The sequence below is a fragment of the Equus quagga genome, chromosome 12, assembly GCF_021613505.1.
Source record: "Equus quagga isolate Etosha38 chromosome 12, UCLA_HA_Equagga_1.0, whole genome shotgun sequence".
Classification (NCBI taxonomy): Eukaryota; Metazoa; Chordata; class Mammalia; order Perissodactyla; family Equidae; genus Equus; species Equus quagga.
Genome location: NC_060278.1, coordinates 81311356 through 81329623, shown reverse-complemented (window position 1 = coordinate 81329623; position 18268 = coordinate 81311356). Strand labels below are relative to the sequence as shown.

The window sequence follows — 18268 nt, the reverse complement described above, 5'->3', positions numbered from 1 at the left end:
TATTTTTTTTCTGTATTCACTTTGTTACAATATGTTATTGTGGTTGAAGTACGTGAGGAAAATTAGAGTTCACTTGAATATATAGTAGGAAAACAGAGGACATTTTAATGGTCCTTTTAAATAATTGTGAATGGTCTTCTTTGATACTATACTAAAACTTGACAAGTGGTAATTTATTAAAAGAAAATTGCAGTGTGGAATCTGAAACAATGTTAATGAGCTTTTGGAACTTAAATTAAAAGCCATTGTTTTTCTTGTACTTCGAATGGATCTTTAATCCATGCATGATTTTGTAACATGATATATGGGTGATTTGGAAATGTTGGTTCACTGAGTTATGCAGAGTTTCCAAATATTGATGTATTTTATTATATATTTAAAAAAATCACCTTGATTAAAATCACCATCAATCTTCTCAGAAAGTTTTAAGTATTGGGAAGTTGTATCTGGGTGGCAGATACTAATTTTCCAAAACTCTAATTATTGCTTGAAAGCTTGTGTTTTATCTTTGGCTGCAAATACTATCAGTTGTTTTCTTTGAAGTGAAAGGCTTGCCTTGTTCAAGAAAATATCTGCTAAGTATTCAAGTCTGCATAACCATAGTTTGTCAGTTGTTCTTTCAAGTAAAAATGGTAAATGATGTTCCAAGAAAAAAGTGACTAGTTCAGCTCGCAACTAAAACGATTGCAAAAGTGATGTCCCTTGAGACCACTGTGCTTTGTTAGGCAGCAAAAGTGCTTTCTGCATACTTTCCATCTTGTCACACAGAATATTAAAAAAAGACGTGTACTTATGGGTCAAGATTTAATAAAATGAATAGTTTTTACCACTTGATAAAGATATCCTTAAATGAAACTGTCATTTTTTTTCTTTTTTCCTGTGAGTGTGTGGTGGTGACGAATAACTGATTGCTAGCACCGTTTGGCGCTACTGCCTTGCTTTGTTCTAAGGCACCAGCAGTTTCACCCACTGTGTTTTGCACCATTACCAAATGCCAACATGGTGATAAAGGCACATGATAGCTTAGTGTTACTGTGAACATAGTTTTGACCTCTTGGACCCTCTAGAAGGGTCTCAGGTCCCCGGCATTGTGTGCAGCACACTTTGCTGCTCTAAGGAGTTGTCTGCCCTTGCCCTTTCTATCAGTGTACTCCCATCTGATGGCCTTCTCCACCATTGCTCTGAATGTGCTCTCAGTGGTTGCTCCTCCTTGCCCTAAGCAGAAAACTTTAATTCTTCCTTTCCATTATCCTCTCATTCAGCCTGTCAGTAAGTTCTGTCAGTTTTCCCTCTAAGAATCTCCCAAATCCATCTACATTCTCCTTTACGTCTTCATTTCCAATTATCGTAAGAACCACCGTTCTCTCTTTCCTGGGCCACTGTACTAGCCTTGATATTGGTCTCTTGATTTTTGCTTTTGCCCCTTGCCCACCTGTCAGTTCTTATATCACACGGTTCCCTCTGTTTGCTGTGTGTCAGACATGCTGATTTTGTTTGTGTTGCTCAGACACGTCAACTTCTTTCACTCTAAGACTTTAAGACCATGCTGTTCCCTCTGCCTGATACATTGTTCCCTAGGCTTTTCACATGGCTTATCGCTCCTCATTCTAATCTCCGAAGCTTTCTGGGGCATCTCCCCACCACCTGTTGTACTACCGTATCGCGTTCCTTTAATTTCTTCACAGTACTCATTACTATCTGAATTAACTTATTCAAGTATTTATTTAATTGTTTGTTTACGGATGTTAGTTAGACAAATAAGTGTGAGACAGAGGGAAGGTCTAGGCTGGAAATTTATAATTTGGCATCACCAGGATGTAAACGGTGTTGATATTACCAGGAGGTTTTTGAATGACGTATTTGGACTGAAGCCAGGTTGGAGAGTGAAGGGGTGAGTGGGATATGAGGAAATGGAGGAAGCGGAGTCTCCTGTGGAGTTTCACTCTATTCGTAGGAGAAAGGGGTAATAGCGGAAGGAGAGTTGGCATTTGAAGCATTTTATGTTATGTTGGTTTTTGTAAAATATGTGATACTTAAGGAGATTTAAATGTGTCTGTGGAAATGCCAGAAGAGAGGGAGATGTTAAATATTTGAGAGATGTCAGGAGGAGTAGGTAGGTGTATCTGTTTTGGAAAATGGGAATTTGAGAGATTTTTGTCTGGGTGCTGAGCATAAGCAGGGAGGTGGGACTGGATGGTCTGACATAGTAATTGAGAATTAGTAGCATTTGTGGAGAGGGAGAGAGAGTTAGTAGTAGGACTGCTGGAAGAATTGAAGTGCCATTTGCAGTTAATGAGCAGTGACGAATACTGGAGCCAACCTACTTAGTGGTGTGACTTTCTCTAGCACAGCTTAGTTTTCTTCAGATTTGATCCGAGTCAAAGCAGATAACTGATTTCCTCTAGACCAGGTCTTCTGTCAGGTGGTTCTGTGAAAAGGCCAGAGGGGCAGGTGAGTTTAGAGAATTGGCAGGTGTGTTTGGGAAATGATGTAGCTTGTGAAGTGATGTAGTGTAGAAATTCATCTTAAGTTGAATAAGGAAGGAAAGGCAGAAAGGCTAATGGATTGGTTCAGAGGCTGTTAAAGAATGGCCACTGTGTAGACCATGTCTCTTTTGTTTACCGTTGCTTGTTTAGTGGTCTCTTGCACATAGGAAGTACTAAGTAAATCTTTGACAAATGAAGAAATACTGTTTATGTACTGTTAATTTCTTCTCTCCTTGTAAGTTCTTTAAAAATCTACACTTTTGTCTCCAGTGTTTGATAGTTATGATGATTAATATAAATTACTTTTTCTGTTTTTTTCAGGCCAAATAGAATAATGAGACTTCGTTTCAATCATTTTGCTACAGAGTGTAGTTGGGACCATTTATATGTTTATGATGGGGACTCAATTTATGCACCCCTAATTGCTGCCTTTAGGTAAGTTCAGTTATAGAAGTACTAGTTAATCATTATTTGATTTCAGAATTCATATGTATCTCCTAGATTGCATTCTTAGTGGATTCACCTTTATTACCACTTAACACATTTATTTCATGGAAAGAGTGCTAGTTCTAGAGTCCTGTCACTTGTGCACTAGTCCTAACTTGGTTTCCTGTAGCTATTGGGTAAGTTTCTGGGCCAAGTACTTGACCTCTGGTTTCAGTTTCCTCTTCAATAAAATTGTGATAGTAGTGTCAAGTTCACCTGCTGCTCATGGTGGTGGTGAAATTTACATTTTAAAAATGTTTTGTAATATATTGAATAATATTATTTCTGTGAAAAATGTGAATCAGGAACCATGTCCATCTTGATCCTTGTGTTCCTAATTGCATAGACCTTCAGGAGTTTTTTGTTGAATTCAAATGTAGTTGATTGTGTGTATGTGTATGTATTTATGTATATGCATTAATATGGGTGAGGAAAACTTTTTGGAAGAATACACATAAAATGAATAGTGGTTACCCATGGAGAATGAGGAACATACCTGGTATGTATTGTGATTTTTATCTTCAACAACTATATTCTGGGTTTGTAGTTAAACAAAACAGCTTAACACCAAATATATGAGGTGTTCTGAAATGTTTTGGCATTTTAGTTTTTATTAACAGTAAGTAGCTGTGTTTTTTATTATATTTTTGACCACATGATAATTCAAAACAGTTCTGTTTTTCTTCCTTCTTCTTGATGGAGGATTTTAAAACTATATTATTCTAAAATGCACATCCCTTAGAGAGCCATAGTTATTAGTTTTTCATCTGCAGCTGACTTTCTGGATTTCTGTCCTTCAAACATTTTATTTCCCTGACTTTAAAAAGAAATCAGTTCAACAGATATGTTTTTGTATTCCTCACGTGGGGCTAGTCTGGTTGGCCGTGTCATCTGGGTGAGGAGGTAACAGAATAAACAATACTTGGGGAACCAAAGGACAGGAGAACAGGGGACTAATGTGCCCTTGTATTTCTTCACTCCCTTTGACTTAGAAGTCTCTCCAACGTATCTTTGAACTGAGGACCAAGGCCACTTTCTGAGTTTCAGATGTTCACTTACAGGGCCAAAGGGCAGAGTGGATAGGCCATGCTAAGCATTAAAACGTCATTGGCCAAGTGTTGGGCGTATATATTTTTATGCCGTAATTTGAAGCATACCTTGGATTATAGCAAGAGGCACCCCAAACTTTAACACAAGCACAAAAGCTATCTATAGTATGATGTTATTGTGATCGTACTTGTTAGGGGTTCACTTGATACTGAGTTTGTTAATCAAAATTCATGGAGTCCGTATTATGTGCCAGACACTTTGAATCAGCTTGGCAGAAGCCCTTGTGGGAACATCAGCCAAGCAGATGTGCATAACCCTCTGGTTCACTCAGACCGTGTATTTGATGAGCAGACATGTGAATCAACAGCAACAATAAAACAAGCAGAAGGTTATAATTGTTCTAGTCAAGGAATTTTGAGAGAATCCAAAGTATATGTACAGATAACAGGAGGATTTTTAGGTTTTTATAAAAAAGTTGGTTAACTGATATTATAAATTAATGCAGTGATTATGTTAAAATTTAACTTATGACATATTTGAATGTGAATTTTCTAAAATTATAGTGAGAACATCTGTTTAACAATTGAAATTTACCTGAAACACAAAACCTCTACAGCAGTGATTTGCAGAACAATTTGAAAACCGCTGTTTAGGCAAATGTCACCCGTCACAAGATGGGAGCTGAGGAGTGCTGTTGGGTCAGGAGGACTTTGGATAGAGGAATCAACCCAGTGGTGATGTGCTGGGGGCCTGGAATGGAGAGAGCCTGGCAGCAGATAGTTCAGCCAGCAAAGAAGAGAAGAACCTCGCAGGATTCAGAGGATGTAGACTTCTAATCTGAGTTCTGCCCAAGTCTCTGTGTGAGCTTGAATAGATCATTTAAGTGCTCTAGTCTTCAGCTTCTAAAACCTCAAATGAAGGTGTTGTACTGTTTTTTTCTCTAGATGTATTGCAAACTGTAAAGTTTAATTTGACTCTGAACTGGTTGATCTCATTTCTCTTTTATATATTGAAGTTCTGAATAAAATTTGTTGAACAGAGTTTCATTCCTAGGCAAACTTGAGAACCCTAGAGCAAGGCTCTTCCAGCTCTGCAGCATTATGATTTGGCAGTGCATTCAACAGATGCGTAAATGTAGCCTTTGTGGAGCAGCTCCTCTGCTGGGATCTGTTGGTGGGAGATGCAGACGTGGTCGTGGTGATTGGAGCAGGGAGAATAGCTTTCCTCTCTGAGAACATTCTTCAAAGAAGATTATTTCTGTTAGAGTGGTTTTTTTTTTTTTTTTTTTTTTTTTAAGAAAGTCCTATGTTGCTGAGGCAGTTGGTTAGACTGTGGTGAAGAGCTGTGAGAGGAGGCCTTGTGAAAGTGGGAGTCAGTCTGTCTAGCACCCAGTTGGAGCTGTCTAGCACTAGACATGGCACACTTTGAGAAGGTAGTCAAAAGCAGGCACCTCTCTCATGTTTTTGGACCCTCCTTCACCATCAGAAGTATTGACCCTGCCCGGCCCCATCACCAGGCTCCGACCCCTGACTTTAAAGAATCTGGCCTACCTTCCATATCTCCCTGTCCTTGAGGAGTGTATAGTTTTGCAAGGAGACAGGTGTGTCAAACCAAAGATTGCTAGTAAACTAATATAGTAGAGTTGGTAAAATCAGGTTGTGCCCCAGGTGTGTTCAGAGTGTCCATGTCTCCCTGGGACAGTTATGTTGAATTAAGAAAATATCTTAGTTCAGGAGTTTTCAAAAATGGTTCTAAACCGTGGTACTCTGTGTTTAAATAATACGATTACGAAGAAGCCCAGGGCAGATGGTTCTTGCTTTGCTCAAGTTGAACAACTGGCTGCAGCCTAAGCTGTGCCTGTGCTTATTTATCTACGTAGGGACAGGAGATAGGGAGGTGGGAGGTGGCTCAGGGTGACAGGTGAATGGCATGCTTGCAGCATCGCTTTCCCACCCACACATCTTCCGTTGCCTTGCACACCAGGTTGAGGCTGGGTTTGTAGTCATTTACTCTGTAAAACTTTATATTTGTCATAAATCACTTGTTTTATTTCCACACTGGGAGAAAGCAGCACATTCCAAAGCTGTCACAATTTCAAGTTTTTGAAGTGAAAAGAAGCAAACATTTAAGTGTCTCTGACAGTGGGAAAGCTGATCCCCTTTCTCTAGAATGGTGGTCATCTAGTGCAGATGGCCTTCCTTCTGTCACTCTCTGTCCTTTCTCCCTCCGCCCATTCTACCGTTCATCCCACATGTTTGAATGTCCCCACCATGTTAGTAATAAATACCCTTAGCCATCACTTGCTGAGCACATGCTAGTGTGAGGCACTGTTGAAGTACTTCCCATTGCTTTAACAGTCTGATTCTCGTTACATGACTGTGAGGTCGGTAGGATTTCTCCCAGAGTGCACTGGAGGAAACTGAGGCTGAGAGATGTCAGTGACATCCCCAGGCATGTAGAGCAAGCATCACAGCTCACATGTCTTTGGTCCAAAAGTTCATGCCAGGATAATAGAGTTCAGGTCTCCCACATGTGACTGAGGCCCCTAGTCCTTTCCTGTGCCAGTATTTCTTATGGGAACATTGCTTTTGACATATGTACCTGTGTCTAGGTGGCCCTACTCTTGCACATATTTATCCCTTCAGCATTTCAAGGGGTTCTGGTGTAGAAAACCGATGAAAGCATGGTGATAGTTGAAACCTTCTTTTAGACCTCTGATCAAATGTCACCTCTTCCAAGAGGCCTTCCCTAACTGCCCTTGCTAAAGTAGGGCCTTTTGTTCTTTTACTCTGTTCTCTTTCCCTTCATAGGATTTATCTCTGCCTGGCATTATACGTACACACCTGGGAGTGGGGGTGTATCTGTGCTTATTTGTTGTTTCTCTAACATAAACTCCATGAGGGCAAGGACTTCTTCACTGTTATGTTCCTGATACCTAGAACAGTGCCTTGCATGTACTAAGTGCTTAGTAAATATTGGTTAGTTGAGTACATACTAGAAAATACCTCACTGTTTTGTAACCCCTGGAGCCACCGTTCTAGGGTTCCTAGAGTTCTGTCTTCATATTTAAACTCTCATTGAATGAAAATCCTGTCTCTTCCTCCTCCCCATACCCTGCTTATGTACTCTTCCCTTTCGTCATTTGTGTATGCACTTACATAAACACATGTAAATGTACACATATACTAGGCCTATTGTTTTGCAGCTTTTTTTCCCCCGACCTGTCAGAATGCCTTGATGAGCTGTTTGTTACTCCTGCAGACCTACAGATATGTAGTGATTCATTCAGCTCCAGTGGATGAGCATTTAGGTGGTTTTCAACCTATTGCCATTCTGAATAGTGCTGCAGTGAGGATTCTTGTATATTTGTCTTAGTGTGCGTGAGCAAGTTTTTCTTCTACAAAGAAATAGAATTGCTAGGTCATAGTGAATGAGCATTTAAGATCGTCACAGGCCCTAAGGTGAGAGTTTACCTTGTGTGTACTCATAAGATTGTCACAGGCCCTAAGGTGAGAGTTTACCGCCTTGTGTGTGCTCTAGGAAAGCAAAGAGGCCCTTGTGGCTAGGGCTGAGTAATTGAGGGAAGAGAATAATGGGAGGTGACGTATTTGTTCACTGGGCGGGGTTGTGTGTATGAAGCAGCTTGCCTAAGGCCTAGTAAGGATTTAGGCTTTTACAGATTGAGATGGGGGTGGTGGTGATAGCGAATTGATAACTGGGCAGAAGACATGAGCATAGGAAGAAATGCAAAACGCAGGAAAACAGAGGAAAAATGATTAACCTCAAGAGTATAAAAGAAACTCAAAACCACAATTAAAAAATCACTTTTCACTTATTAAGTTAGCAAAGCTAAAATAGGACTGGTGATCTTCCTTATTGGCATGCCAAGGTGAGGTGGGATGACCCCTTCATACTCTATTGGTGGGATTTCAGTTTGACATCTCTCTTCTGGAAAGCAAGTTGGTATGTGAATCAAAAGCCTTAAAGCCATCATTTACCCTTTGACTTAGTAATTCTTTCTCTCCACAAGCACCCAACAGATAGTATTATGTGCTGGTCCCTGAATGAGATTCTAAAAGCTCTGAGGGAGCTTTTAGTCACATAGCAAATGCTTATGATGTGTTACTTGTGAAATAGAATATAAGATGTAATATGGTATCAATTAGGCACAGAAAATACATCGTAATGCTAATAGTATTGGGATTATGGGTGTTTATCAAACTTCGTTTCCATTTTTACTTTCATGTCTTTCAGTAGTATATATTTGGCATTCATCAACTCAGAAAGTTTGTTGCTTTCTATGATTGTGAAGGTTTACCCAGTTTTTCAAAGGAGCATTATAAAAACTTTCATTAAAAAAAAAAACAGAGCCATCAATTTTAGATCTCATTAGAAATATAACCCAGAATAGAGGAGAGCTTAGGAAAAGATTCAGATCTGTTCCTCAGTGGGTCCAGAGCTGACAAGGTAGCACTATGCATTTGTCACAGGAGTTTGCACCTCTTCCTGGAAGCAGTTTTTTAAATTGTAAGGATGAATTTCAGTTCTGATTTTATGTCTTCCACCATGTGATGTCCCTGTAATTGTGCTTCTCTTTATAAGAAATGTGTTGTCATTTCAGCGGCCTCATCGTTCCCGAGAGAGATGGCAACGAGACTGTCCCTGAGGTTGTTGCCACATCAGGTTATGCCCTGCTGCATTTTTTTAGTGATGCTGCTTATAATTTGACTGGATTTAATATCACTTACAAGTAAGATATTTAAGTCTAATATTTGTGATTTTATTCGAAGACTACATACCTCATTTTAACAATAATAATGACTAACATATATTGAGGGCTTATAATGTGCCAGGGATTGCACTAAGCAGTTTGCATGGATTTTCTCACTTAAAGTTAGTTTTAAAACTCAGGTACAGGCACTGTTTTTCTCCTTGTTTTATAATTGAGGAAACTGGTAGGAAAATGTAAATTGTCAAGGTGGTCAGACCACAATTTCAATCTAGGTCTTGCTGCTTTTGAGCTTCTCCTGAAACAGAGTGGATAAAAACATGGGGGGTTTTTGCTAAGTATGATTTTAAAAATATTAATAGTTTTTATGTGCTCAGTGGTTGGCCCATTGATGACAGCTTAGTTGAGGTTACAAAGGAAATGTAGACAGACTCTAGGCAGCTTTTGGAATTTGTTGAGGTAGGAGAGAGGTTAACTTTCGTCTTTTCTTTTTTTCTTCTTAGGAAATGTTTATTTTCATAAGTAGTTAAATTCATAAAATGCCATAAGCAAGATGTCTGTGATAAACAGCTTTTCTGGCCCACAAAGCCTACAATGCCAATTGGCCTTTTACAGAATAAGTTTGCCAACTCCTGGCATAGGCAGTAACCCGCATGTGTAACCTTTATGCTGAGTTCTTTTTCTGCCCTTTTTCTTGGGATCTGAGTATCCTTTCAGGCTGTCTCTATCTCGATTGGTATGTTGATTCAGTTTTCCAGGCGCCCAGGGTTCATGACTTGGCAGTCTGGGCAGCTTATCACAGTACTAGCAAGGTGATTTTTAGCGATGCCGGTAGCCATAAAGGCTGGTTGAGGGGAGAGGCTGTTGAGTTTAGCTGGGGACATGTGAGATGTCTAAGTAGGATCTAGACCTCAGAAGAGCTGTCAGGGCTGGGGATGTCAGCAGGGAATCCCTGGCATGTGGACAGTGACTGACTGGCCTTTGAGGTATGTGCACAGTAGAGAGAGGGATGGTAGAGGCAGCTAAGGGGCAGAGGAATGCCAGTGAGTTGTATTGTCCCAGAAGCCCAGAAAAGAAAGTCTCAAGAAGGAGGGAGCTGACAGCTATCAGGTTCAGTAAGCAGAGGAGGCCCCAGATGATCCAGTAGGTGGAGTCAGGGGCCTGGTGGGGACACAGTTCAGGATGGAAGGTTGGAAAGTCATGGCATTGAGATTGGGACACTCTGTGAAGAAGTTTGGCTCTGAAGGGGAGAGGGCAGAGGGGAGATGTGGGTTTAGGCCAGGGCTTCTCAAACTTCACATGCACAGAATCTCCTGGAAGGCTTGTTAAGACACAGATTCCTGGGTCCTACCCAGAGATTGTAGTTCAGCAGAGCAGGGGTCTGAGAATCTGTGTTTCTGATAAGCTCCTAGGTGGTGCTGCTCCTGCCTGTTCACGGTCAACATTCTGAGTGGCACTGCTCTAGCCTTCATTCTGGGTTCCCCGTAGGTTCCTAGGTCAGGGGCTGGAGGACAGAAGCTTCACTGTGGTAGGGCCTCTCACTGTAGCAGCCTTGGGGGAGAAGAGAAACTCCAGGGAGGGAGCACCCCAGGAGAGCAGACAATTCAAGCACCCCTCGGCATGGGAAGCGCTTTGCCCTGTCACTGGAGAGCTCTTCTCCTAGCTCTGTGGCCAGTGTCTTCCCCAGGAATGCAGGTTATTCTTACCTGATTGGCCTTTTCTTTCTTGGAGACGAGTGTAGGGGGAAGCCTTGATCTCTCCTAGAGAGCAGAATTAGTATTCGTTAAATGAAGAAGTGATGAGGTTATCTTAAATTTTATTAGCTTCTTGGTTCTAAGATCTCTGTTCTTTAAAAAAGAGTCCTAAAATGTTTTAGGGGTCCCAGACCCTGTACAAAGCCAAATAAAATGATGGTCTTTATTCCCAGAAAAATGCCCAGAAGCACATACATAAAACATTGTCATTCATTTTCCAGGTGTCCTCAGGTTGCATTGAATCCTAGCTTTGGGCTGACCTCAGCTGGAGGACCCTTGAGGCTTGTACCCACAGCTCCCTAATTTTCTTTTAAAAGAAAAAAACCCCAAAGAGTTATATTTTATTTTCACACAAGTTGGCACTTTGTCTTATTTCTCACTCTGAGTCGTATTTTAAGTCATTATTCCTATTGGGATAGATATACAAGCAGATGTTTTGATGTATTACCTGCCGTCTTCACTTTTTAGAGATTCAAAAATAATTTTTGTGTTTTGAAATTTTATGTAACTCACTGCTCTAAAGAGTGCTCAAGGTTAATTTTGGCACATGCAGTAAACCTATGCCTAAGGGCACTTGAGTGGAGAAGTTGACATTATACCTTCCCTCTTATAGTTTAAAAAGTGCTAAGGGTTGCTTCCTCCTCTTTGTTTTTCAATAACATTAAGTTTTGGTTGCATGCCATTCCCACATGTATGATTTTTGAGTGTGTTTGTGGGAAATTATTTGACATATTATTGGTGTAAAGCATAGGTTTGAACACATAATGAACATGCTCATCTCAGTTTTCTTATAGGTCTTTTATAAAAATGAAGTGTGATGTAGCCATTTCAGCATAACAAGTCCAATCTGAAATTTACACTTTATTTTTTGTAAACTATTGCCTTGCAAAGGCCTTTTTCTTGGTAAAGAAGAAATTGACCTTTATTGAAGCTTTACTTTCGTGTTTGTATTAGTATATAAAGATAGTAGGCACCACTTTCTAGAGGCCTACAAGAAGAGCATTCAGCTTTTTTATCAAATACTTTATTGTTCTGCTTACTGGGGCTTGGAAAATAGGCATATGTATGTATCATATAATTATATAGGTTATACAAATACTGATTTATAAAATTTTATTATAGATATATCATAAACTGATATTTGGGTATAGGCATGAATATTAATTGGCTTGTTTTTATAACTGATTCCTGATTTTCTGACATGCTTTGCTAGAAAATTTTTTTAGTTTTCTTTACAGACCTGAGAAGAAATCTACACTCTTAAAGTATCTTGATAGTCCAGTTGTCTCCCCCTTTTTAAAATCTGAATTATGTCTTTTTAAAGTGCTGTCAATATAATTATCTTGTCACATCCTTGTGAGACACATAGTTAAACTTCTGTATTAGGTTAAACTGGCCCTCCCTTTTCTTCCATCTGAAATGAGTAGATAAACTTACTAAGGAATTTTAAGTACCCCAATCTGGGCAATAATCTTAAATTTTATAAATTTTCAGAGACCATCCAGAGGCATATGTACCATGAGGACAGGAGTGTATTGTTGGTGGTTGGTTTTATCCTTTTTCTCTCCAAACTTACGAGCATGCATTTGGCAATTCTGTAATGCTCATCATTTGTGGGCTCCCAAGAATAGGATAGTCATCCCACCATTGAGAAGCTAAGCTTGGACATTTTACAAGAATCTCTTCTCTGTTTGTGATTTCTTTAACTTGTCTCTTATGAGAATCTAACAGGGTTGGTTTGATTTTGTTACTTGCCCTAGTTATGCAGTGTTGAGTGACCTTATTTAGGCCGAATGGTAAGTACTGCAATTATGCTTGTGAATGAATTAGAAAGACAGTGACATTCTTAAACCTTGTGTAGGAGGAAGTTGTGTTAAAAGTGTTGCTTTGTGTTGATTTAATTTCTCCCCACTGTCTTTATAGTTTTGACATGTGTCCAAATAATTGCTCAGGCCGAGGAGAATGTAAGATGAGTAATAGCAGCAACACTGTTCAGTGTGAATGTTCTGAAAACTGGAAAGGTGAAGCATGTGACATTCCTTACTGTATAGATGACTGTGGTTTTCCTCATCGAGGCAACTGTAATTCAAGTGATGTCAGAGGATGCTCCTGCTTCTCAGAGTGGCAGGGTAGGAGCTTCTTTTGTTTTTGTTTTTCTTCCTATTTACAGTATGTTCTCACAGTTTAATAAATTATAGGTTGACTTTATTCCCAGCTTCTAAACCATTTATGTTTATCAAATATTGGGTAGCATTTAAGTTTTCACATCTCTTTATTCAGCTTCTTACAAATCTGAATTTCATACATGTGTGGTTGTGGTCTCTGGAATTGTGGAGGGGTTTGACATTCTTTGCTATTCATTCCTGAGAGTTGGAGAACTTGGTCTCAGACATAAGAAGACGTAGAAGAGAACCAAGCTGGGAGGTGGGACAAGAGCTGACAATAATGGTATCTCCTCGGAGACTTTCAAAAAATTTGGGGAAAATTGGAGTCACTTATACAGTGGAATCCTAAAGCAGTCAGCTGATGGAATTATCTACAGATACGGATTATTAAAGAAACTTTAGCAAATTCTTTAAGGGCTGGCATGACAGCTATTACTGATTTAGTGATTTTCTTTATACATTTACCTCTTCCTCAGAACACTGTTATTTTGAATGGAAATGTGCTTGTTTAAATGCTTTAGTTTTTTCCATTTGCCTGACATCAAGGAAGTTAGATGATTGAAGCATTTGAGTACCTACCACTGTGCAAATGTTGCAGCAGAAGCCAAACTTCCCAAGAATGGAGTTTCTTGATTTTCCAGGAAATGGATAGTTTGTATTTTTGCTCTTGCAACTAGTCTTTACATTTTAACTTTAAAGTTTTTCATTTGAGTTAATAATTCCTTTGTTTACTCTTTCCTCTGAGAACTGCTTAAGCAAGTGTTTTATTACTAAAAGATCCTAATCTGGATATGGTCAAGTCATCATTAGAAAGTATATGATTTTGAATTTTGTTAGAGATTACCCTTGGTCACTAGCTTTAAGTAAATTGAAAGCACAAATTAAAGGGTTTTTCTGATATTTAGATCTAAAGGAAAGACTAAGTATTCTTTAGATATTTGTTACAGTTAGATGATTAAAACTTGAAATGCAGTAATTTTAAAGCTGCGTTTCTTGAAGCTAATTTGTTATGTTTTATTAGGTCCTGGATGTTCAATTCCTGTACCAGCTAACCAGTCATTTTGGACTCGAGAGGAATATTCTAACCTAAAGCTTCCCAGAGCCTCTCACAAAGCTGTGGTCAATGGAGATATAATGTGGGTTGTTGGAGGATATATGTTCAACCACTCAGATTACAACATGGTTCTAGCGTAAGTTGTTTTAAACAGAATCTTAATTTTCTATTTTGGAAATTTATAAAGATAGCCAAAAGAAAAGAAATCATCAGTAATTCCATTACCTGAGCAAACTCACTGTTAATATTTTGGTAGTAGTATTTGAGAGTGTTTTCACGTATTCTTAGTTTTTGAAATTGGGAACCACAATGAATTCATGGTTGTAATAAGCAGTAATTCATCTTTTCCAGATACTGTCTCTCATATTTTGCTTTTGGTACATATAGTAGGTTCTATATAAATAGGGGGTTACTTTACCTCTTAATTTAATTAACATTCCTGTAGATCAAATAGTTTGAAGTTATAGTTTGCTAGTGGAAATTATACCATTGTCTAATACTTCCCAGGGTTCAAGGTCTATTTGCTGGTCCATGTTGCTCATCTTGTAGGGAAATATATGTTGTCACAGTGGAATTAGCTATGGAGACTGACTTTTGGGAGAAATTTATGAACACTTATTCATGCTGATTTTGTGCCCTGAGAGTTTTTTCTAGGCATGTTATATTAATGAAGGTTGTCAAAAACCAACATCTGTTCTTTAAGGGATTCTGGAAATATGACAGTGGTGGCATAGTTTCTGAATCCCCAATTAAAACACACAGAACAGCTAGGATAGCAAAATCAAGAACACATTGTTAACATCTGTAACAAAACTTGGTCAGATTGTATCTACACAAATGGATGGGGCTAAATCATTGACAGCTACTAGACCTATGTGGTATCAGCATCTGTGTAGGAGGAAGCAAAGGGAGCACTGAGCTGACCCACAGGCTCCAGTAACCAGAAGAGACTCGCTCAAAAATTCAGCAAGCCACTTTGAGAACAGCAGGTGGAATTGGACAGACTTTGCACATTCTAGTAGTGGGTGAGCTCTAGGGATCTGTGGTGGGGTCTGAAGGGCTGGAGGAGTTTATGCCTTATTAACTCTTAGAATGAACCAGCCAAAGTCTCTTTGCAGGAGAAAGTTCCACACTGAGGAGAAGCTGCTGGGAAGAGAATTCAAATTGAACAGGACAGGGACAGTAGAGAAAAAGTAAAAGAAAGTCTAGGTAATGGTCAGGGAGGAGAACAGAGCCAAGAGATGTCAACAAGTAAGCTACCATCTATTTGAATAGTACAATCTAACAACAAAAAAAGTGATCTAGAGAGCTGAGAAATTAGAGAAACTATCCTAAACTGAGCCTCTCTGCTGAAAGTTCAGGGAAAAGTAATTTTACTTAAAATTGAGCAACAAAAAAATATCAAGGTCAGATCTCGTAGAAAGTTGTTACAGGAAATAAGAAAATAAGGAGTAGAGCAACAGCCCTTCATTCGTGAAAGCCCAATAGAGAATATGCTTACTAACCTGATGAAAATGACAACTTAGTATTCCCAAAGCTCAAGTACAAAAAAAAATGATACAAGATGTGAAAGAACAATATAATCAAAAGTGGAAAAATTTGGAAATGAGATGCTAGAAATTAGGAAAGAATTTAAAAATAATTTCAGAGTTGAAGACAAACCTAGAAGGAACACAGAGTAGCTAAACATAACAGATACTCCTTTAGAAATAGAATATGAACAAGGAAATTTAAAAAAAATCATAAATAAACTTACTTTCCCCTGTGCTTTGTAGTAAGTACAGTTAACCCTGAACATTATCTATAAAACAAACATGAGAAAACTCTGAAAGGTAGAGAGAAGTCATTCTGTCTAGGGACCTCAAGACCCAAGGAATAACCTAGCAGTAAATTCCAGGGGTTTTCTTTTTGTCTTATATATCCCAGACTTGATGTTGGAAAAATCACCAATCTGGAAATGTCAATAGGCACAAGCTTAAAAAGCCCCAAGAAAAACCTGTTCTCTCTAGCTCGAGGACCAGGAAAGGGGGAGCTTAGCCAGATAGAAAACTTCCAGACAGTAACGACTCTACTCCAGCCAAATACCACACAAAGAACTGTAGCCCCACCCTCACCCCTGCCAGCAAAGTCTGAGTGGAGAGTCTAGATTTTCCACTCTTGTCGGGAAGTAGTTAGGTGCTCCAACCCCCGCTGCCAGTGTAGTGTTAGAGAAGGCCACTTAGGGAGCTGGGACTTTCTTCTCCACCAGGCAGTAGTGAGGCCTCCCCACCCCTGCGACATGAGTGGAGACCATGTGGGGAGCCTGGAATCCTACCCCTATCTGGCAGTAACAACAGTAATGAGTTGACGTTCCCACTCTCTGCTTGGGTGGTGTCAGAGGAAGCCTGCTATAACAGGAGATTTAAATAAGATCCAGAATCTCAAATCATGGTACCCAAAATGTTCAAATTTCAATTGAAAATCATTTGTCATGCTAAGAGCCAGGAAAAATCTCAATGTGAATGAGAAGAGGCAATCAAGAGATGCTGACACCAGGATGACACAGATATTAGAATTATCTGACAAGATTTTAAAGCAGCCATTATAAAGATGCTTCAACAAGCAGTTGTAGACACACTTGAAACAAATGAAAAAATAGTGTCACCAAAGAATGAAAAGATATAAAGAAGAATCAAATGGAAACTTTAGAACTGAAAAAACGGTAACCAAAACAGAAATCTCAGTGGATAGGCCCAACAGCAGAATGGAGAGGATAGAGGAAAGATTCAGCGAACTTCAAGATAGAACAATAGAAATTCCTCAATCTGAACAACAGAGAGAATATAGAATATGAAAAAAATGAACAGAACCTCAGAAACCTGTGGACTATAACAAAAAACGTCTTAACATTTCGGTCACTGTAGGAGTGCTGGAAGGAGAGGAGAACGATGTGTCTAAAAAACTGTTTGAAGAAATAATGGTTGAAAAGTGCCCGATATTGGCAAAAGGCATGCACACACAGGTTCAGGAAGTGGGCAAACTCCAGCAGTCAATCCCTGCCTTCCAGAGGGGTTTACAGTCTGTTGGTTCTTTCTCATTCTCCTGCTCAGCTGTCATACTTTCTTTTCATTTTTCAAATCTCCACCACATTTTCTCCTGTTTTCACTCTCAGCTAATGGTCTTGCTTCCTATTTCTGTTTTGAAAGATAAAAGTTATCAGAAGAGGACTTTCACAAACTGCCGCCACTACATTTAACCGTTACCTGTATCTGTGTTCATTTATTCTCTCTTCTGTTCTGTACATCAGAACTGTCCAGTGGACAGTTTCTGATTCAGTCATGTTGGAAGTGTTCTATATTTACACTGTTGTATTACACTGTCACGTCACTAGCCACATGTGGTTATTGAGCATTAGAAATGTGGCTAGTGTGAGTCAGGAGCTGAATTTAAAATTTTTAATTCTTAGTCCTCATCTTACTTGATCTGTCACCAACATTTGATACACCTAGTCCCTTCCTCCTCTTTTAAACACTTGCTTCACTTGGCTTCCAGGACTCCACATTCTCTTGAAATTTTTTCTAACTACTTATTCCTTCTCAGCCTCCTTAGCTGGTTCCTCTTTAGCTCACTGACTTCTGAACGTGTCCCAGGGCTCAGCCCTTGGTCTTCTTCCGTGAGAGTGTATGTTCACTTTCTTGGTGATCTCATATAATATCTTGGCCTTCATGCTGTTGACTCCCAAATTTATATCTACGTCCTAGACTTTTCACCTGAACTCATATCTCTACCTCTTTATTTGACATCTTGATCTTTTGGCTGTCTCATAGACATCTTAAACTCCATGTGTCCAAAACTGATCTTTTTCCCAAGCCTGTTCTTGCCTTAGATGTCTCTGTCTCAGTTGAGGACGACTCTATCCTTCAAAAATTTTGTTTAAGCCAAAAATTTGAAATCATCTTCGACTTCTTGCTTTTTTACACCCCATATCAGTGTGTATTGTCTCTTGCTGTATAAGAAATTGCCATAAACTTAGCAGCTTAGACAACTCACATTTATTACCTCATAGTTTCTGCTGGTCAGGAGTCTGGGCACAGCTTAACTGAGTCTTCTGCGATCAAGGAATCCCCTAGCCTTTGTTCTCATCTAGTTTCAACTGGGGAAGAATCCACTTCCAAGCTCCCTAAGGTTGTTGGCAGAATCCATTTCCTTTGATTGTAAGACTGAGGGTCCTGGCTTCTTGCTGGCTATCAACTGGAGGCCACCAACAGTTCCTTATCACTTGGGCTTCCTCTGTATGGCTGCTTACTTCATCAGGCCACAAGGAGAGTCTCTAGACTGAGTCTGCTAGCAGGATGGATGTTACGGAAATGACAACTCATCATCTTTGCCATATTCTGTTGGTTAGAAGCAAGTCATAGATCCTTCTCATACTTGAGGGGCCGATCATACATGGTTATGAACGCTAAGAGGCAGAGATCTTGAGGACCACCCTAGTGTCTGTCTGCTACAATATTTCAGCAAATCTTGTTAGCTCCTCCTTTAAAATCTATCCCTAATCTAACCAC

General features: G+C 39.4%; 1 protein-coding gene across 4 annotated transcripts in view; it reads left to right on the top strand.

Moving 5' to 3' along the window:
* The window catches only part of ATRN (attractin), a 177577-nt gene that overhangs the window by 48493 nt on the left and 110816 nt on the right, over positions 1 to 18268 (top strand). For all 4 annotated transcript variants that reach the window (XM_046678084.1, XM_046678087.1, XM_046678085.1 and 1 more), the window contains exons 3-6: positions 2808 to 2921; positions 8644 to 8772; positions 12429 to 12634; positions 13692 to 13860. In XM_046678084.1, the coding sequence (XP_046534040.1) occupies positions 2808 to 2921; positions 8644 to 8772; positions 12429 to 12634; positions 13692 to 13860 (618 nt within the window). The remainder of the gene's footprint in view (positions 1 to 2807; positions 2922 to 8643; positions 8773 to 12428; positions 12635 to 13691; positions 13861 to 18268) is intronic.